Source organism: Schistocerca americana, chromosome X, assembly GCF_021461395.2.
Source record: "Schistocerca americana isolate TAMUIC-IGC-003095 chromosome X, iqSchAmer2.1, whole genome shotgun sequence".
Lineage (NCBI taxonomy): Eukaryota > Metazoa > Arthropoda > Insecta > Orthoptera > Acrididae > Schistocerca > Schistocerca americana.
Genome location: NC_060130.1, coordinates 824,091,796 through 824,114,439, shown reverse-complemented (window position 1 = coordinate 824,114,439; position 22,644 = coordinate 824,091,796). Strand labels below are relative to the sequence as shown.

At 43.5% G+C, this 22,644-nt stretch overlaps 1 protein-coding gene and 1 non-coding gene across 5 annotated transcripts in view; one reads left to right on the top strand and one right to left on the bottom strand.

The window, feature by feature from the left end:
• Positions 1-22,644, bottom strand: part of LOC124556350 (sulfate transporter-like) — a 493,546-nt gene that overhangs the window by 133,027 nt on the left and 337,875 nt on the right. For all 4 annotated transcript variants that reach the window (XM_047130318.1, XM_047130320.1, XM_047130317.1 and 1 more), the window contains exon 2: positions 7,561-7,679. In XM_047130318.1, coding sequence (XP_046986274.1) covers positions 7,561-7,679 — 119 coding nt within the window. The remainder of the gene's footprint in view (positions 1-7,560; positions 7,680-22,644) is intronic.
• On the top strand, positions 13,434-13,508 carry Trnas-cga. The gene has a single exon. It is a non-coding gene; the product is annotated as a tRNA-Ser (tRNA).

Sequence of the window (22,644 nt, the reverse complement as noted above, 5' to 3'; positions counted from 1 at the left end):
AACATGGGGAGAAGATGAAGAAGTATTGGAAAAATAGAAAGCAAGAAGGAAAGAAGAGTAACTGAAGTTGTTACATGATTCTTGTTGGTCAATAAGCAAACAAAAAATAATAATTTAAAAAATAATTCAAGAAATAAAAACACAAATTCAGAGCTTTCAAACCGATTCAGGTTGTACACATTCAATGGCTGAAAGATGGTAATTTTGATAATTTATACATAAAATTAATTTTAAATTAAGATCCATCGGACTCACTGTCTTGCTTCTACATTGTGATCTGTAATTCACAAGTCACTGTACACTGTGTTGGAGGACACTGTGTACCATTTCACCTACCCTACATTCAGCGAAAAGACGAAAAACCTAAATCAGGATGGCCGGGCGCGGGTTTGAACCGTCGTCCTCTCGAATGCGAGTCCAGTGTGCTAACCACTGCGCCATCTCGATCGGTACAAAACGGCTCTGTATATAGCTCTTTACATGTTCCAGTACCTCTTATCTTACGTGAACTGTATGTTGGATACGAATAGTGTTCTCGCGAAAATATCGAAAACTATTTCTTGAGGGTATTTTTTCCTGTCGTTGCAACTACAAAAATGCGTGATTTTTTCACCAGACGCGTTTTGCTTTATTGAGATAAAGACCACTGATGATGCTTTACTTCAATGGAGTGAAACGCGTCTAGTGAAATAAATCAGGCATTTTTGTAGTTGCAACGACAGGACAAAAATACCCTCAAGAAATAGTTTTCGATATTTTCGCGAAAACACTATTCGTATCCAATATACAGTTCACGTAAGATAAGAGGTACTGGAACATGTAAAGAGCTATATACAGAGCCGTTTTGTACCGATCGAGATGGCGCAGTGGTTAGCACACTGGACTCGCATTCGAGAGGACGACGGTTCAAACCCGCGCCCGACCATCCTGATTTAGGTTTTTCGTCATTTCCCTGAATCGTTTAAGGCAAATGCCGACATGGTTCCTTTGAAAGGGCACAGCCTACTTCCTCCTCCATCCTTCCCTGTGACGCTTGCGGTGCGTCTCCAGTGACATTGTCGACGAGACGTTAAACACTAATGTCCTACTCCACAGCCATTTTGTTCCCTCTCTTTTTGTTTTGTTTTTGTTTCTTGTTTTTGCGAGTGACACAAGATACCATATGGTGGCTTGCGGAGTATGTATGCGTTCTAAAAATTTTGGAAGGGACGTCACGATCACATGATCAGCTTATAAGCTTACAGTGACCTACAGTTCAGATCAATATTAAATAACACAAGAATCTGCAACTTTCATGTGGAATTGGCGTGTGTGTGTGTGTGTGTGTGTGTGTGTGTGTGTGTTTTTCACGGTTCAGTCTGGACAAACGTATATGTAAACACTGGACTCGTTTCCCATCTCCATAGTAAATTAGGCTTCTATGAAAGAGCTACAACATAAGTCTCGTGATAACTATGCACCACATCTATCAATGGAAGAGTGGCCGAGCGGTTCTAGGCGCTACAATCTGGAACCGCGCGACCGCTACGATCGCAGGTTCGAATCCTGCCTCGGGCATGGATGTGTGTGATGTCCTTAGGTTGTTAGGTTTATGTAGTTCTAGGTTCTAGGGGACTGATGACCACTGCAGTTAAGTCCCATAGTGCTCAGAGCCATTTGAACCATTGTATTAATCGAAGGTTTACAAGCAAATCCCGTAATTTTTACTGAACACCACAGAAAAATCCGTAAACGTGTTACATAAGTGATAAATAATAACTGTATATTAGATCATACATGACGCATAATCATGAGAATTTTATGAATGCATATTGGCATTATCTTTATATACTATTCCAAGTAGTCAATCCATATTAACGACAGCCAGTTCCACATTGTAGCTAAAAGTGTATTTGCATATTTAAATAATGCACTGCGACAACACTCACCAAGTAAAAATTCGCCCTGCATTGCTGAGAAATACACTGAACGATTCCCCCTACAAACGGTGTAGGATAGAAAATGATGGAGAAATGCGCTTTATTTAAAAAAATAAATACACGTATCGTCGTCTCCACATATCTCTATAGCTAAGCTGCCGAGAGCCAATTGCCAGCAGCAACGACGAGAGTCGACTCAGACGCAGAAATATGTCTATCACACTTGCTCGGCCACATACAGTAGGTAAAGCGGTTAGCGGGAAGTTACGAGATACAGACCACTGCGGAGAAACGGACCCAGTTCCGATAAGCAGCAATACCGCCTATATTAACTTTAATTACATCTATAGGCATACAGTGTAGTTTAATAAGCCATTATCGGTACTGATTGCCTTGTTATAATCAGAGCATCCATGTATTGTACTACACCCTGCCAGGCCGGCCGAGGTGGCCGTGCGGTTAACGGCGCTGCAGTCTGGAACCGCAGGACCGCTACGGTCGCAGGTTCGAATCCTGCCTCGGGCATGGATGTTTGTGATGTCCTTAGGTTTAACTAGTTCTAAGTTCTAGGGGACTAATGACCTCAGAAGTTGAGTCCCATAGTGCTCAGAGCCATTTGAACCATTTTTGAACACCCTGCCACTACCGAATATTCCGTTAAAACTAGTCTTTCACACCATAGACAGACCCAGTTGAAATATAACACTTATGTATTATGCATACATCTTATATGTCAACAATCTCATCCTACGTTAACTTTCCCACCTCTTTTTGTTTATGGAGGGGCATGAGAGGAGGAGGAGCAGATCAGTGTTTAACGTCCCGTCGACAACGAGGTCATTAGAGACGGAGCACAAGCTCGGATTAGGGAAGGATGGGGAAGGAAATCGGCCGTGCCCTTTCTAAGGAACCATCCCGGCATTTGCCTGCAGCGATTTAGGGAAATCACGGAAAGCCTAAATCAGGATGGCCGGACGCGGGATTGAACCGTCGTCCTCCCGAATGCGAGTCCAGTGTCTGCGCCACCTCGCTCGGTTTTGTTTATGGGTAGAGTCGTCATGGTACAATGATTAACTAGATTTTTTCGACATTCTTAACACCAGCAAAAACCTCTGGGAAGGTGGAACCTATGCGAGACATAGCAGCCATAAATAATAAAACATGTTTCCCAGTCTTTGCTCTATAGGAAGTACTCGATCCCAGTACTGTGAATGACGAACTGATTAAACAAGTAGCCAGTCATCTGTACCCTCTCGCCATTAGTAGCCGCTCTGTTAAAACTACATTCTTGTAACACATATAAATCCCATATTGATTTAAAAATTGTAATTTGCTTACGACGAATAGAGAGCCATATAGCAGCGCAACATAAAATTCAACCAAGAGAGACACTGATGAGCCAGAACATTATGAACACCTGCTTAACGGAGTATTGCTCCACGTTGGAATACAATATATCAGCGATACTACGTTGCATGTATTCGACAAGTCATTGGCAGGTTTTTGGACGTATGAGGCACCAGATGTCTACTGACTGGTAACACAGTACCCGTAAATTAAAGACCGGTGGCCGGCCGTTGTGGCCGAGATGTTCTAAGTGCTTCAGTCCTGAACCGCAAGACTGCTACGGTCACAGGTTCGAATCCTGCCTCGGGCATGGATGTGTGTGACGTCCTTAGGTTAGTTAGGTTTAAGTAGTTCTAAGTTCTAGGGGACAGAGGACCTCAGATGTTAGGTCCCATAGTGCTCAGAGCCATTTGAACCATTTTGAAAGACTGGTGGTTTGGACATGCGAAGCTCGTGCCCAATAGCGTCCCAGCTGTGTTGCATCGGGCTCAGATCAAGCGAAGTTGGTGGTCAAGTCACCAACATGAGTTCAGTATGAGGCTTCTCACACCACTGTAAGGCGCTTCTGATCTCGTGACACGAACGTTTCCCCACTGGAAGACGCCATCGCCATCGGGGAAAACACCAAAACATGAAGGCACGGAGGCGGTCCGCAGCAATATTCTCGTTGTCCTCAGCTGTCACGGTGCCTTCGACTCCTACCACACGCCCCTTGGAAACCCTCGGGAATCTCTCCCATAGCACATTACTGCCCTCAGCATCCGTGGCGCGGCGCACGTTTCGAAAAGCCGTTCTCCTGGATGACTACGTATCCAGACAACACTATCGACCTGGTGTAAAAAGAAACAAGATTCATCTGACCAGGTGACACTTTTCCATTGGTCCACTGTTCAGCCTTTATGACTTCGTGTCCACACCAAACGGAATTGGCGATGACGTTGGATTGACATGGGAACATATAGGAGCGCCACGATCAACAACGTGCTCTTAAAAATGTGCTTCGAAACAGCAAATGCCCGTAACAGCATTGTAATCTGTTTTTAGATCTGCCACAGATCGCTACCTATCCTGATTTACACAGCGGGCAAACCCCCGACATTCGCCCTCTGTGATGAGGGGTTGACGTCCAACACTTTGTTGCGTACTCGTGGTTTCATTATCGTTCAATTACTTTCCACTGATGCTCGCGACAGTAGGACGCTAAGGCTAAGCGCAAATTGAGACGCGTGTAGCACGTGTGACGTCGCGCACACATACTTAGCACGCGCCGCTTGGCGACGCTCTGCGCTAACAGAATCGAAGCGCGCGAACCCTATAGTCCTTCTCAGGCGAATTTACAGAAAATTGTCAGTAAAAATATTTGATTTTTGCCTTACTTGTAGCGTTATATGTCAGGTATTTATTTACAGCTCGTACAAAATAGACCTAGCGGTTCTAGGCGCGCAGTCCGGAACCGCGCGACTGCTACGGTCGCAGGTTCGAATCCTGCCTCGGGTATGGATGTGTGTGATGTCCTTAGGTTAGTTAGGTTTAAGTAGTTCTAAATTCTAGGGGACTGATGACCTCAGAAGTTAAGTCCCATAGTGCTCAGAGCCATTTTTTTTATTTATTTTTTTTTTTTTTTTTGGGCACAAGAAGTACAATTAAACGTGTCAACAAGAGAAATGTGGCCGCTACTCATAAATGGTGATGCGTCTTTCAATGGAAAAAACCGGCTCTAAGCACTATGGGACTTAACATCTGAGGTCATCAGTCCCCTAGAATTAGAACTACTTAAACCTAACTAACCTAAGGACATCATACACGTCCATGCCCGAGGCAGGAGTCGAACCTGCGACCGTAGCAGCAGCGCGGTTCCGGACTGAAGCGCATAGAACCGAAAGGTTTACAGTTCACACAAAAGTAAATTACCAGTTCTGTTTTTAACACTGAACGACTGGAATGGAAACTTACGAAATGATTTAGTCCTTTTTTTCACCATAGTCGTACGAGCGTCCTCTTGGGGCGGAATGCCACGCACATGCCAGACGCTGGTTATTCACCTACGGCTTGCCAAACTGACGATGTGTGATTCGGAATAAAACAGCTGTTATTGAGCAAAGTAAACAAACAGCCGGCCACTTTCGCCGTTTCCGAGCTGCTCGTTCCCAGGCGTCAATCCGTAACAGTCTACTCTTTGTCAGGGTCGCTCATGCCACTGGGTTTCAACATATTAGGCCCGTTTCATTGTTAGAATGATTTCCCACTTTTCTCTGCTCCGCTTATATATTTTCCTTACCGCGCCGTGAGGCCGCAACGGCACTAGGCGACATTTAAATTCGCAATTGGGAGTGGTCATAATGATTTGCCTCATCAGTATATTCTGTAATACGACTGCCAGTATCACTGTTTGACAGTTTGTGTAGCCCATTATCGGTCTTCACTCTTCAGCGGAGAGTGCGGCGATCTGAAACTTCCTGGCGAATTAAAACTGTGCGCCTGGCTGGGATTCGAACTTGGGATCTTTGCCCACGTGACCTGTTTTCGACATCCCAATAAACATGGTAAAATCCTGTGCCATACAAATAATATCGCCGTCACTCAGCCGGTTTCCAAATATTGAGGGATATCAGAAAAACTATCTAAAACCCTTCTGGGGTTAACGTGTCCTTACGCATTCTATCGCAGCTCTTTACATCCTAATGTAAGGCAAAGTCAAGCAGTTCAGCCACTGAGTGAAGCGGCGCAGTTGTTAAGACACTGGGCAAGAATTCGGGAGGAGTGGGTTTCAAATCGCTGTCCGGACATTCAGTTTTAGGTTTCCCTAAATCAACAGAGGCGAATACCGTGCTTGCAATCTGTCTCTAACGATGTCGTCAGCGGAACATTAAACCAAAATCTTCCCCCATTCTCCCTTCGCCGGCCGCGGTGGTCTAGCGGTTGTAGGCGCTCAGTCCGGAACCGCGCGACTGCTACGGTCGCAGGTTCGAAAAATGGCTCTGAGCACTATGGGACTTAACATCTATGGTCGTAAGTCCCCTAGAACTTAGAACTACTTAAACCTAACTAACTTAAGGACAGCACACAACACCCAGTCATCACGAGGCAGAGAAAATCCCTGACCCCGCCGGGAATCGAACCCGGGAACCCGGGCGTGGGAAGCGAGAACGCTACCGCACGACCACGAGCTGCGGACGGTCGCAGGTTCGAATCCTGCCTCGGGCATGGATGTGTGTGCTGTCCTTAGGTTAGGTAGGTTTAAGTAGTTCTAAGTTCTAGGGGACTGATGACCACAGATGTTAAGTCCCATAGTGCTCAGAGCCATTTGAGCCATTCTCCCTTCCTTGCGTTACAGTCTCCATCGACAGGTTAACAGGGTGTGATAGACTTGCAACCTTGCATATTTTATATCACTGTTCCCGGAAAGCGAATTCCAGAACTTACTTATAAAGTGGGAGGAATATTTAATTCTGTGTAATATCTTGTAATTATTGTTCGATGCTCAAAAAAATGGGCCCACCAAGGTAATCTTCTTACCGGGTAGGTAATCAAACTGTTCCTTTCTTAGAATTCAGCGAACTGTCATTCTCTATAAGGCAAATCGTTTAGAGCGCTCCTGAGTTTTGTTCACCTGTAAGCGTTACTTCACAGGCCACTATAAATGAAGAGAAAAAGGTCTGGTAATTTATTTAGTAAATCTACGAGCGCAATAACGCGAAAGAGAAACATTTCAAGTAGGGCTAAGCTCTTATTCTGCCCCCGTCTGCACACGTTAGCCAGAATATCTTGCTCCTTGTTATACACCTCTTAACAAAGAAGAGAAGTCATAAAAAAAATACGGAAAGAAGGGACATGCAAAAAAAGAAATTCCAGTTTCTTTGGAGTAGTAGTTAGCATTTTGGGGACTGCATGATGAACCTGGAAGTATAAATTTGTTACCTTGCTTAAAACACTGAGTGTCATCAACATAATATTTCGTTGTCTTCAATGTTCGACAGAATGACATGCTCGTAATATTACGGGAATGGCATTCTTCCAACACTGAAGACAGCGTAATATTCCGGAGATGGCACTCAAAGTGTTAAACATATTTTATTCTTGTATTAACCTGATGTGTTTATATCACTGTAGAATGAATTATAGGTGAGTAAACAATCGCCCAGCTAAGGAAGGGTGACGAGTGATATCAAGTCTAAAGTACGCTCTGGTACAGACCATATAATGGTCTGTGCAACTTTAACGCAAATATGGTTGTATTTGCATTATGCTCGGCTAGGGAGACGAATTTAATGCTTAATTGTAAGAACTAAGTTACCTGGTTTTGGTGGTTTGCTGTATTGAAACAAAGCATCGAATTCTGTTTTCTTGCATGGTTGTTCGTTGTTTTTCTTTTCCACAAGAGACTGTGAGTTATTGTGCACCTCGCCATTCATGCTATAAAAGAAAAGATTAAATCTTTTGAGAAAAAATTAGTTTTTATTTGCATATAACATAAATTAGATACCATAACTACGGAATTATTTATCAGTGCTATGTTAGGAGAAACATATCATTAATATCTAAAATACAGTGATGAATTAAGTACAAACGATACCTATAAAATAAAGAATAGATACAAACGCAACACAACTTTATGAGGACGAGATAAGACCTGGGGTACATCAAAAGGATTTGCATAATCATACTGTTTTTGGTGAGGACGTAAAACTCGCACCATGGGACCAAACAGCTCACAGGATCAAGTCCGTGAAAAGGGAAAGTTGTTGCGTCATTATTTTCGCTCATGGTCCCAGGTGCAAAGTTATGGTAGAAAACACAGATGTATACAGCCTTTACGAACTGTGCATATGCCAACATATGACAAGTCTTTGATGCTCTTTGTTGACCGCTCGTGTAACTACGTAAAATAAGCAAAATTATTCTATCGTAAATTACGGTTTTTAAATGTTATTTCATATTCATATAAATTTAATTTACTTGTCATGCGAATACGGTAACAGACCGCAAACCTCGGCGTAGAAACTTTTCTCAAGAATATACTCTTTGGCTGGTGGTCAGTTAATCAATTTCGTACTTACAAATTATTGTTAGTCGCTTGTGAGGGAAGTACAGACACACCATGGCAAAAAGAGGTACCGCACTAGCCTGGAATGTGAGAGAACGTTTCATAAGTGGTCATTCGTTATTGAGCAACATCATGAAGGTAATCCCTACATGGTAGATTCTCGTAGCAGTACTAGAGAATGTTCAAGACGACCAAGCGAGTGATGATTCGCTGCTTGACGAAACTGGAGACGCCGGCAGCATTTCTTACGACTTACGATATACCGCCGCAATTTAGTTCGCTTTGTAAACTGACCACTCTAACTTTATACACACACAATCTCAGACTACTGTGATTATTGGGAGACTAACTATGTGCACCCCTTCCTGAAATTTGTTCCTCTGTCTACAGGAATAGTAAAGGAATGAGGCACTATGCACGAGTTCTCACAGTGAAAGTGTTTATCTAAAGAATCAGGTATGGAAACTTGATTGTATGTTTGATGGCTCAAAGTCGCAATCAGAATCGTGCTGCATTGCACCTGGCATCTTGTGCTTTGAAATTAAGATATATTTTAGGCCACTACATTGCACTTAGTTGACGTTGTTCATTCAGATTGCTACTTAATATGTTCAACGCTGTACGGTTGCGAGTAAGTGAATAAAGTATATTTGTGCTGACTGAAATGCATGAATGTACGAGGCCTGTTCAGAAAGTAAGCTCCGATTGATTGCCAAATTGAAACCACAGTGAACATCAGAAATGTTTTACTTGTAACAATTAGCTACAGCTTTCAGCTACTTCTCTACGTAGTCGCCGTTCTGACTTAGACTTTTGTCATAGCGTTGTACCAACTTTTCAATAGCCTCATCATAGAAGGCAGCCGCCAGTGCTTTCCGCCAATTCTCCACGCTGGCCTACACCTCGTTGTCTGTGTCAAAATGTTGTCTTCAAAGACAGCGGTTCATGTGACCAGAGATGAAACTCAGGGGGAGACAATTGCGGACTGTATTGTGGGTAATCTAACATTTCCATTTGAAAACGATGCAGGAGCATCTTCATTGCCCCTGCAGAATGCGGCTGAGAATTGTCTTGAAGAAGAAACAGCACGACAGTTATGTAATGTTAGCTGCATAGCTTCAGGCGAAATTTCTCACCAGGCCCTCGTACTTGGCGGCAGACACTATTTTCTAGACATCTTTACGCACTCACTGCGAGCTCAGAAATGAGAAGAGCGACGTGATGCTAACTGGGGTTATACTAGAGACACTACCCAACACATCTGTGCAAAGCTTTATCGGATTTTCATAATCGTTTCCATTTCGCGACCGATCGGAGCTTACTTTCTGAACGCCCCTCGTATATGTTTCTGTCTTTTGTCCCGTTTTCTGTGTTTAATTTGCTGAGGTATTGTTGTGTCGCGTCGAAATCGGCCTTGTGAGCCAGCGCTGTAAATACATATGCTCACTGAATATTGTGTATGGGAAAGTGCTTCAGCAGATTTCTCTCTAGTTGTTATGTTAGCAAGTTATGTGTGAATATTTTGGAGCGGATGATTTTATATAGTTTCGTCCGCAGCTCGTGGTCTAGTGGCTAGCGTTGCTGCTTCTGGATCACGGGGTCCCGGGTTCGATTACCGGGCGGGTTGGGGATTTTCTCTGCCCTCGGACTGGGTGTTTGTGTTGTCCTCATCACATCATCATCATCTACATCTACATGATTACTCTGCTATTCACAACAAAGTGCCTGGCAGAGGGTTCAATGAACCACCTTCAAGCTGTCTGTCTACCGTTTCACTCTAGAACGGCACGTGGGAAAAACGAGCACTTAAATTTTTCCGTGCGAGCCCTAATTTCTCTTATTTTATCGTGATGATCATTTCTCCTTCTCCAACAGAATGTTTTCACAATCGGAGGAGAAAACTGGTGATTGAAATTTCATGAAAAGATCCCGTCGCAACGAAAAACGCCTTTGTTTTAATGATTGCCACTCCAATTCACGAATCATGTCTGTGACACTATCTCCCCTATTTCGCGACAATACAAAACGAGCTGCCCTTCTTTGTACTTTTTCGATGTCATCCGTCAGTCCCACCTGATGCGGACCCCACACCGCACAGCAATACTCCAGAATAGGGCGGACAAGCGTGGTGTAAGCAGTCTCTTTAGTAGACCTGTTGCATCTTTTAAGTGTTCTGCCAATGAATCGCAGTCTTCGGTTTGCTCTACCCACAATATTATCTATGTGATCGTTCCAATTTAGGTTATTTGTAATTGTTATCCCTAAGTATATAGTTGAATTTACAGCCTTCAGATTTTTGTGACTTACCGCGTAATCGAAATTTAGCCGATTTCTTTTAGTACTCATGTGAATAATTTCACACTTTTCCTTATTCAGGGTCAATTGCCACTTTTCGCACCATACAGATATCTTATATAAAGCATTTTGCAAGTCGTTTTGATCATCGGATGACTTTGCAAGACGGTAAATGACAGCATCATCTGCAAACAACCTAAGACGGCTACTCAGATTGTCTCCTAGGTCGTTAATATACACTCCTGGAAATTGAAATAAGAACACCGTGAATTCATTGTCCCAGGAAGGGGAAACTTTATTGACACATTCCTGGGGTCAGATACATCACATGATCACACTGACAGAACCACAGGCACATAGACACAGGCAACAGAGCATGCACAATGTCGGCACTAGTACAGTGTATATCCACCTTTCGCAGCAATGCAGGCTGCTATTCTCCCATGGACACGATCGTAGAGATGCTGGATGTAGTCCTGTGGAACGGCTTGCCATGCCATTTCCACCTGGCGCCTCAGTTGGACCAGCGTTCGTGCTGGACGTGCAGACCGCGTGAGACGACGCTTCATCCAGTCCCAAACATGCTCAATGGGGGACAGATCCGGAGATCTTGCTGGCCAGGGTAGTTGACTTACACCTTCTAGAGCACGTTGGGTGGCACGGGATACATGCGGACGTGCATTGTCCTGTTGGAACAGCAAGTTCCCTTGCCGGTCTAGGAATGGTAGAACGATGGGTTCGATGACGGTTTGGATGTACCGTGCACTATTCAGTGTCCCCTCGACGATCACCAGTGGTGTACGGCCAGTGTAGGAGATCGCTCCCCACACCATGATGCCGGGTGTTGGCCCTGTGTGCCTCGGTCGTATGCAGTCCTGATGGTGGCGCTCACCTGCACGGCGCCAAACACGCATACGACCATCATTGGCACCAAGGCAGAAGCGACTTTCATCGCTGAAGACGACACGTCTCCACTCGTCCCTCCATTCACGCCTGTCGCGACACCATTGGAGGCGGGCTGCACGATGTTGGGGCGTGAGCGGAAGACGGCCTAACGGTGTGCGGGACCGTAGCCCAGCTTCATGGAGACGGTTGCGAATGGTCCTCGCCGATACCCCGGGAGCAACAGTGTCCCTAATTTGCTGGGAAGTGGCGGTGCGGTCCCCTACGGCACTGCGTAGGATCCTACGGTCTTGGCGTGCATCCGTGCGTCGCTGCGGTCCGGTCCCAGGTCGACGGGCACGTGCACCTTCCGCCGACCACTGGCGACAACATCGATGTACTGTGGAGACCTCACGCCCCACGTGTTGTGCAATTCGGCGGTACGTCCACCCGGCCTCCCGCATGCCCGCTATACGCCCTCGCTCAAAGTGCGTCAACTGCACACACGGTTCACGTCCACGCTGTCGCGGCATGCTACCAGTGTTAAAGACTGCGATGGAGCTCCGTATGCCACGGCAAACTGACTGACACTGACGGCGGCGGTGCACAAATGCTGCGCAGCTAGCGCCATTCGACGGCCAACACCAAGGTTCCTGGTGTGTCCGCTGTGCCGTGCGTGTGATCATTGCTTGTACAGCCCTCTCGCAGTGTCCGGAGCAAGTATGGTGGGTCTGACAAACCGGTGTCAATGTGTTCTTTCTTCCATTTCCAGGAGTGTAGATCAGGAACAATAGAGGACCTATAACACTTCCTTGGGGAACGCTAGATACTACTTCTCTCTTACTCGATGACTTTCCGTCTATTACTACGAACTGTGACCTTTCTGACAGGAAATCACGAATCCAGTCGCACAACTCAGGCGATACTCTGTAGGCACCCAGTTTGGTTAGAAGACGCTTGTGAGGAACGATGTCTTTCGTGAAATTTGATAGATTGGACTGCGTAAACATTGGGAATTTGTACGGGTGCTGATGGTCGCGCAGTTGAGCGCCCCACAAACCAAACATCATTTTATGCAGTTTCTGTTTCTTGTTGTATGATGCGTAACAATGATAGTACAAGCCATTACCGGTCTAATTAACACTTGTTTGTGAACAATGTTAGGTTATCTGAAAGAAATAGTCAGTAGCTTGTAGTCAGCTGGTTAGGCCGGTACGGTAGCTCAACGTGTTCGCTCAGGAGACTGACTGCCCTCTGTAAAAAACGTTGGAATTTGAGAGATGTCATGTCACCTCCGCACAGAATTGGAGAATAAAAATGATGCAGAAATATATAGAGATATTTTTAACAAAACGAGGGTCAGCCTTGGTTGCTGAAGTAGAAATCTTGATTTCTAGAATTAAATTTTCACTCTGCAGCGGAGTGTGCATTGATATGAAGCTTCCTCGCAGATTAAAACTGTGGGGACTGATGACCTCAGAAGTTAAGTCCCATAGTGCTGAGAGCCATTAAAACTGTGTGCTGGACCAAGACTCGAATTCTGGTTCTTTGCCTTTTGTGGGCAAGTGCTCTATCGAGCAGGAGAGCTTCTGTGAAGTTTGGAAAGTAGGACACGAGGTAATGGCGGATGTACAGCTATGAGGACGGGGCGTGAGTCGTGCTTGGGTAGCTCAGTGGTAGAGCACTTGCCCGCGAAAGGCAAAAGACCCGAGTTCGAGTCTCGGTCCGGCACATCGTTTTAATCTGCCAGGAAGTTTCATATAAGCGCACTCTCCGCTGCAGAGTGAAAATCTCATTCCGGAAACATCCCCCAGGCTGTGGCTAAGCCATGTCTCCGCAATATCCTTTCTTCCAGGAGTGCTAGTTTTGCAAAGTTCGCAGGAGAACTTCTGTGAAGTTTGGAAGTACTAGAGGAAGTACAGCTGTGAGGACGGAGCGTGAGTCGTGCTTGGGTAGCTCAGTTGGTAGAGCACTTGCCCACGAAAGGCAAAGGTCCCGAGTTCGAGTCTCGGTCCGGCGCACAGTTTTAATCTGCCAGGAAGTTTCATATCAGCGCACACTCCACTGCAGAGTGAAAATCTCATTCTGGAAATTTTATGCTTGGCAATATGTACCCGAAAAAAGAAAAGGGCGCACTGTGTATAACTTATAACATATTAATATAAATAGTAGTCAAAGTTGTTTTTAAAAAATAATATTGTTTCAACAATGAAACAGATTCATTGAAGTGGGGGCGTGAAATTCAGTTTTATCAAAAAGATGATAATGCGCAATAATTAAGAAGAAGTGCGTTGAATAATAACTGGCAGTATCCTGTTTACGTGTACACAGGATGGTCAGAAAGAGTCTGAAAATCTTGCAAGGGTCTTGCGGGATAGATTGTGCTGAAAAATAATTGTTAATAAAAAAAATTCGAAACTTTGCGCTGTTTCCGAGTTAATTAGCATTGGAGGAAGCCAATTAGGCCGTTGCGCGCGTGAATTCAATAGACCTGCCGTATACAATTAGTATCAGTTGTTCTCATAGCGTAGATGATATCGCACGAGATTGCTCAACCACTGGCTCGGTTTCAGTCTTACTACTGTCCCACGTTCAATTTTTGTATCGCTCTCTTGTTCGGTTTTAGGAAACCACACGAAGAATACTTTTGGCGACACCGTCTCTGGCGGGCAGCTTTAATTCGCGCGCGAAACTGCCTGACTGGCTAACTCAAATGCTAGTTAACTCGGAAACGGCACAACTTATCGAACTTTCTTCTGAAAAATTATTTCTCAGCGCAGTCTACCCTACAACACAAGATATTTAAATTGTTTGTAACCACCCTGTAATCTTAACAAGCAAATAAATACTGAGATTTTAAAAAGTTTGTACGACATATGGTCCATCCTTTCAATTCGCAGCAGTGTGTGGAATTGCCGTGACGAGCTTTGTCAAGAACATACAGTATGAACTTCATTTTCGACATCTCTACAATTCGCACTTGAGTGCTTGGCGTATGGTTCACAGTTCACACTATTCCTCGACTGTTCCACTCTCTAATAGCACATGGGAAAATGAGCATCTTTTCCGTGTGATCTCTGATTTCTCTTATTTTATTACGATGGTCAATTCTGCCTATGTAGATCGGATCAACAAAATATTTTCGCATTCGGAGCAGAAAGCTGCTGATTAAAATTCAGTGAAAATATCTCGTGAGAACGAAAAACGCCTTTCTTTTAATGACAGTCAACCGAACTCGCATATTATCGCTCTCTCTCTCTCTCTCTCTCTCTCTTTCTCTCTTGCGGAAACAGTGTGGACTTATTAGAAAATTTTTCAATGTCCTCCACCAAGAGGATGGAGAAGCGTAATGTAAGCAGTCTCTTTAACAGATCCTTGCATCTGCTAAGCGTTCTGCAAATAAAATGTAATCTTTTGTTCACCTAACGAACAACATTTTCTATGTAATGTTTCAAATTTAAGTTTTTCCTAATTATAGTCCCTAATTAATTAGCTGAATCGACAGCCTTTAAGCCTGTGTGTTTCATTTTATAACCGAAATTTAACGGATTGTTTTGGCACTCAAGTGGAAGACCTCATACTTTGAAAATTTTGTGAAGGATTAAAAATGATTAAAATGGCTCTGAGCACTATGGGACTTAACATCTGAGGTCATCAGTCCCCTAGACTTAGAACTACTTAAACTTAACTAATCTAAGGACGTCACACACATCCATGCCCGAGGCAGGATTCGAGCCCGCGACTGCAGCAGCAGCGCGGTTCCGGACTGAAGCGCCTAGAACCGCTCGGTCACAACGGCCGGCTGTGATGGATTAAGACTGTGTTCGGGACGGAAGTCGAATCGTGCTCCTTGGCTTCCGTAGAAAAAACTATCTGAACACAAGACAATGGGTAAAAAATGAAGGACGTGATTCGATAGCTCGATCGGTAGAAAGGCTCGAGGCCTCATCGAGAAAGGAAGTGCTTACACCGACTGCGCGCTACTCAAAGCGAAACGAGTTTGGTGTATTGGTCGTTGTTGAATATTTGGTTATTGCTCAGATGTCTGAAATGTTTAATATTATGGACTACAGATTGATGCTGTTGGAGCGCGCCCTTTTTTTTTTTTTTTTTTTTTTTTTAATGTGTATCATTTGAAGCTGTCATTGATTTCAAAACGAGATACTTCGAAGTTTTGCTTTGATCGTCAATGTGTGAAGCCTAGTTTATCTAACTTTCACAGCTTTGATGTCGAGAAGGTTGTTATCGGTGTACACCTTTGACAGTTTGCTGCTGTTGCTTATGTGAAGCTTAAAGATTCGCGAATTCACACCCGCTTAATTCAAGAAAAAGGAGACATACTGAAATTTACACATGCAAACGGAAGCATTAGTGAGGTTAAATAACAAATGCTAGTTTAGGGTTGCGCATCATAAGAGCATTCGAGCTCCCCTTTGAAATTGTAAGACAAGTTTTAAATGAATACGGGCGAGTAATTTCGGATTTTGTAGAGAGGTGGCTAACGAATTTCTGTTGCCTGCTTTCAGTGGAGTTCGTAAAGTTAAGATTGATTTATTGAAACATAGATTAGTTATCTATGACGGACAGTCTAGAACGTATGCAATATGCAACGCCAATGAGTGTGCTGGCCGAGCTACCGTACAGCGACGCAGGGCACCACAACCTCCGCCTGCGACGACAAGCAGTACACCGGAAAAGGAGACTGAAAACTTGGAAAGGCACGTGGAATCTAAGCCCACCGATTCTAGTCAACAGAAAGTAAGAGCTACAGAAAGCGACGAAAGCTGTGAAGTTCTCCTATCGAAATCTGTGCTGGATGACATTGACATCGTGAAAATGGACGCTAATCCTTCTGCAGATCGTGTCGTACCACCTCATAGATCAAGAAAGGAAGAATAGCTCATGCAGCATCTGAAACAGAGACTCCCAGTACCACAGAGAAATTACGTCAAATAAAGTTGAAGAGCAAAGAACAAATCCAGATTCAATATAAAAAAGAAGGAAAGACATAGCTGATAATTCCAACAACAAAGCAGACAACGGAAGTAACTCCTCTGTCAGCGCAAGTGAAAAATCAAACAGCGTAGAACGTCCACCAACCAACAATCGCACTTCAAGCAGGAGGCAGTCTGAAGGAAAAACTGGAAGCCGAGGAGGAACATGAAGCATCTAAGTCAAACGAGTCAATGGGAAAGTTAAATGATACTGGAAATGACGGCAACCTTCATCGAATAAATTCTGAATCCCTGCTGTAAACAGTGGGCAATCATTTGTTTTCGTGCGTATCTCTTCAGATACAAGATAGTAGAAACGTATAATGTGTAAGTGTACGAGTCTAATTAAATTCGAGGGATGGAATAAACAAATAAAATAATGACGTTAAATGCAAATAGAATCCGGAGTCCACATAAAATATCTGCTCTAAGAAATTTCCGGTATAATTCTCACATTGCTATTGCTGTATCACAGGAGATAATGGGCCCAGGTTTTTCGGATACTACGTTTTAATGAAATTTTAAATGTGGCTGTTGAATATCAGTGTTTATCCTACAGTTTTATCTAGAGACGGCATACCTATGGATAATACGTCATGAAGAGGAATCGTTTGCAATTTTATACAACATTAGTAAATGTTTATGACCCATCTGAAAATGACTCAAAGATAGGGCAAATTAATATATATATTGAACACACATGAAACCCACGCGCTAACTACATTAACATGCTCGATTCAGTGTATGTTATCTATGCAAAGTGCGTCAACAAAGCACTGACACAGATAGCAAAGTCAATTTTCCTTTATTTCTCTGAAGAACAAGGTAATTAATGCAGAATTAAATATCTTCCATCATTTAGGATATTTCTTTCCTTTTAAAGAACATAAGAGGAAAACAGCTCTTTTTATGAAGATGCAACTTTTTAAGAAGAATCATTTATTTTAATTATTTTATTAATTTAACTGAGGAAGCAATTGCTTACTTAATACAGAGGCGATTAGGGTTTTATGAAGATAAAGAATTAAAAATCGATATGTGAGGAGGGGCCCAGGTTCAGGCACCGTTCGGGCGATTAATTTTAATCGGTTCGGAATTATAACTAAAATACGATTTTTGGCTCTCAAACCACAAATTAAAACGGTTCAGTTTCTGTAAAAAAGCTGTTCTTTCCAGGTAGCTCAATAATTTTTTTGGTTTCAGATAACATTCTGTTTACTGTTACCTCGTATGTGACAGTGGCATATACTTATTCCCCTGCTTTGATTTCATCACCATTAAGAATACTTGGTTAGATGTAAGAGGTGGTCTTACAACTCTAAGCGTACCAAGATAATAAAGGCGTAATTTGTAAACCAAGAGAGATGAAGCCAGTGTAAGGTTTGCTGGATCTTGTGGGACGGAGGGAGGGAAGGACAGACAGAGAAGGAGAAGGAGAGGGAGGGAAGAGCGGGGGAGGGAGGGAGGGAGGGAGGGAGGGAGGGAGGGAGGGACGGACGGAGTTGTTGGGAAGTGGCCCTTGAGGGAACACTTCTTGGGACGCCTCGGTTGAAGGGCCACTTCTGGTAAGACTGGTGACGAACACTTCTGCTATGGACTTCGCTAGCGCTTCTGACCGGGGAAAAATAGCACCACGCTGCCGTTGCCTATCAACGTCCAGTAGATAATGATGACGATGAGATAACTTTAAAAGGTAACTAAGTGGTTATTATTCCCTCAATCGTCTCGTAATGTTGAGGACCTATGCGCGAGACTTCTTTTTCATAGCAATAATGCTATCGCACGCATAACATTTCATACATGAATAATTAAATTAATGAATCCATAAATCTCCAGGATTTCGTGGCCCTTGTCAGTGAAGGTAAACTCTTGTAGGTTGTTTAGTCGTGCCATTTTGCTCTTCGAATTTCTTCTTCGCAAGTCGTGAAGTAATATGAAGAGAAACAGTCGCGACTTAACAACATAGAAGATTTTATCTCCAATAAACAAAACATAACTTTCATTAATATAAAGCTAAGATCATTGCATAAGAAAAACATTTCGTTTTTACCTACAATGTTCAAGAATAGGATCTGAAGTCTGATTTCGAAACGAATAATGATGTTGCATCGGGAATAGAGCGGTGGCGAGAGCGACATTAGCCGGCATTAAACGTGACGACTTTAAATCTTGTCGAAATATCCACTCCGTAGGAACAGCAGTACGTTAACGCCACCTGCTATAAACTGTCGTAGATGGTTTTCTAGGTCCAAGAGACGTCGCATGTCTTGTTTAACTGTGCAATCTTAGAGGATGTGCCGAACGGTAAGGGCTGCTCCACAAACGTATTCTGCAGGTTCTTCCCTCCGTATTGTAAATTATTAAGTAATTTTTTATGTGCGATTCGGAGACGGCATAAGCTAATAGTTGCTCTTCTTGAGCTTCGTAGTCATGTCTGCTAGCCCTTTGTGGTGTTGCTTATGTTCTAGTTTATTGGACTGAGCAGTATTTTGCCATTCTTCTTCCCATGTCCTCTGGATGTGGCATCCCATGGGTGACCTTATGTTAGCACTTAGAATTTCTGTTTCTAGTTTTCCATTCCCATTGCTTCTGTGGCTAGTTCGTCATTTAGCTCGTTAACTGGACTGCCGATGTCCAAAGCATGGCCTCCAGTAAAAATGACGTCGATAGACATCGCTAAATTGGGCTGTCACTGTCCAAAACATGTCTTAAATCTGAAGGATAATGAATTACGTACGCAAACTTAAACGAGGACCCTAGCAATTACCACAACCGATCCTAAGTTTTTAATGGTTTTCGCATTCAAAGTCCATGCCTGACTGACCTCAGTTAAAACTTTAAACAGACACTGACTGTACATTTTCTATTTCCGACACAATGGAATTTCTAGTAGTATGAAACATTTAATCTAATATTTTAACTATAGTTTCAGATTTATTCAAATACTCTGAAAAGTAAGAACACTCGTAACTGTTGTGCGCTATTGAAACGGTTTACAATAATATAGTGTTAAATTTATTTTGTCGTGGTCCAAATCGACATGACTAATTAACAATCTATACTCACATTTCGCCGGCCGGGGTGGCCGAGGGGTTCTAAGCGCTTCAGTCTGGAACCGTGCGACCGCTACGGTCGCAGGTGCGAATCCTGCTTCGGGCATGGGTGTGTGTGATGTCTTTAGGTTAGTTAGGTTTAAGTAGTTCCAAGTTCTAGGGGACTAATGACCTCAGAAGTTAAGTCCCATAGTGCTCAGAGCCATTAGCCACTCACATTTCCTTGAGCACGCACACGAAATTTCATTTTTGTACTTAACTTCTGTTGATGCACTCGAGTGTACTTTGCAATTAATTAATCAATGTTGAAAGGGTACCACAAGAAACGCACTTTCCAAATGTCAGAGAGAACCGCCAAATGAATCACTTTGAACCAACTACTGGTCTAATCTATTATTTCACAGGACAGGGACTCTACAGCAATATCTGCGTAGAATTAAAAGAAGGGAACTGAAGTTGTGCACGAACAGCCACGCCTGACCGCATACTACTAGAATGTCAACTTAATGAAATCTGTACGACAGATGACAGACAACAGCTTCAATACATTACGCAGGATTCCATGGAGCCCGAGGAGTGGTATCTCTGTGATTTGGAAGGAAGTCAAAGATGTATATTTCATATTTCATTTAAGTGCGATACAATGAAACTGTACTTGACATTAAAAGGTTATTGTATTACAGTACTAATGTTAGTTATGAAATAACCTATAACAATTTTTAGAGCTTACATGAAAGTAGTTTTTAGTGAGTCTTCGTAAATACCCAACAGAAAGTTTATAATTCACTCAGAACGCCTCTGTCTGAGAGACATTGGCTGATGCGGAAATTTAGCTTCCTAGTCTTAATACCTGCAATTTTTTTCCAGGTGAAATCAAGAAGAGCGTACTGGGCAATTAACATGTGCCCATGCAAAATTTATAAGATGCGCCTGGAGGGAAAGAAGGGATCGAAACTAGTGTAATTAAATGAAAAAATGCATGGAAATAATCCCACACAGGCGGTTAAATGGAAATACTCCAGGATGCCCTCACTTGCATTTGGCTGCACGCTGTTCTCAGCTAGTCTTGACTGAAAATCCACGTGGAGTAGCCTCGCCAATGAGAATCGTAATAATTCGTTGAGTCATCAACCATAAGGTTAGTTTGATGCATTTCTCCGTTCTTGCCGTTTGCCTGTTGTCTTCATTTTAGCTTAACTGCTACATTCTGCATCATCGAGCATCTGCCTTGTTAAAATCTATGCCTACCCTTGCGATTCTTTCCTTCTACACTGAAGCGCCAATGAAACTGGTATGGGTACGCCTATACAAATGCAGAGATATGTAAGCAGGCTGCGGTCGGCAACGCCTATATATGTATGACAAGCGTCTGACGCAGTTGTTAGATCGGTTACTGATGCTGCAACGACAGGTTAGCAAGATTTAAGTGAGTTTGAACGTGGTGTTATAGTCGGCGCACGAGCGATGGGACACAGCATCTCCGAGGTAGCGATGAAGTGAGGATGTTCCCTTGTGACCATTTCACGAGTGTACCGTGAATATCAGCAATCCGGTAAAATATCAAATCTCCGACATCGCTGTGGCTGGAAAAGGATCCAGCAAGAACGGGACCAACGACGACTGAAGAGAATCGTTCAGCATGACAGAAGTGCAATTCTTCCGCAAATTGCTGCAGATTTCAATGCTGGGCCATCAACAAGTATCAGCGTGCGAACCATTCAACGAATCATCATCGATATGGGCTTTCGGAGCCGAAGGCCAACTCGTGTAGCCTAGATGACAGCACGACACAAAGCTATGCGCCTCGCCTAGGCCCGTCAACACAGACATTGGACTGCAACATGACTGGGAACATGTTGCAGGTCGGACGAGTCTCGTATCAAATTTTATCTAGCGGATGGTCGTGTACGGGTATGGAGACAACCTCATGAATCCATAGACCCTCATCAGGGGACTGTTCAAACTGGTGGAGGCTCTGTAATATTGTGGGACGTGTGCAGTTGGAGTGATATGGGACCCCTGATACGTCTAGATACGGTTGTGACAGGTGACACGTACGTAAGCATCCTGTCTGATCACCTGCCTCCATTCATGTCCATTATGCATTCCGATGGACGTGGGCAATTTCATCAGGACAATGTGACACGCCTCAGAATTGCTACAGTGTGGCTCCACGAACACTCGTCTGAGTTTAAATACTTCCGCTGGCCACCAAACTCCCCAGACATGAACATTATTGGGCATATGTGGGATGCCTTACAACGTGTTGTTCAGAAGGATTTATGGACAGCCCTGCAGGATTCTTGGCGTCAATTCCCTCCAGCACTACTTCAGACATTAGCCGAGTCCATGCCACGTCGTGTAGCAGCACTTGTGCGTGCTCGCGGGATGTTGTATTATGGGCCAAACCAAACTCTTATATTCAATGCATTTTTAATGGCCATTTTTCTCGACGAGTTATAGCAGGACATTCTCATTCCATACTCGGTCATCCAGTCTGATCGTCAGATGTCTCCTGTAATACTACATTTAAAGGCGTCCTATCGTTTCACTGTCATTGTTCATCTGTGTGCTCTTAATATAGCTTTTATTGAATTCTTTTCTGGCGTCAACGTTCGTATTTATAGATGACAGCAATTGTTTCTCTTTATAAAGTCCTTTTGCCGTACACAAACCTTGCTACTACATCTTTCCTGCATGTTCCATTATGATATTACCGGATACAAATGTGGTTTACATCTCCGAAAGTCTCTTGTCCAAGTTTAATAATATGTTATCAAGCACGTCCAACTGATGTTCACACACCATTACCTGAGCTTCCTTTTTGTTTACGTGCGTATTATAGCCGTATTATAGCACCGGATTCAGTTCCTGTCTAACTTCGGCGACCTCTGCTATATCATCAGCGAACCCTACCTTGCTGATTTTCTGTTCGTGACAAGAAATTCCCCCACATCGAGATGAACTGGTTCTATGACTTATTTATTTGTCCTACCTTCTTTTCTCTGTGGTGCTAATCTTTTTTTTTTTCTTTGTCTTACTATAAATGATTTACAGGCGTACTTTCCAGCATTCTCTCTTTCGTTCGCCTATTTTTGGTTGAAGAATGA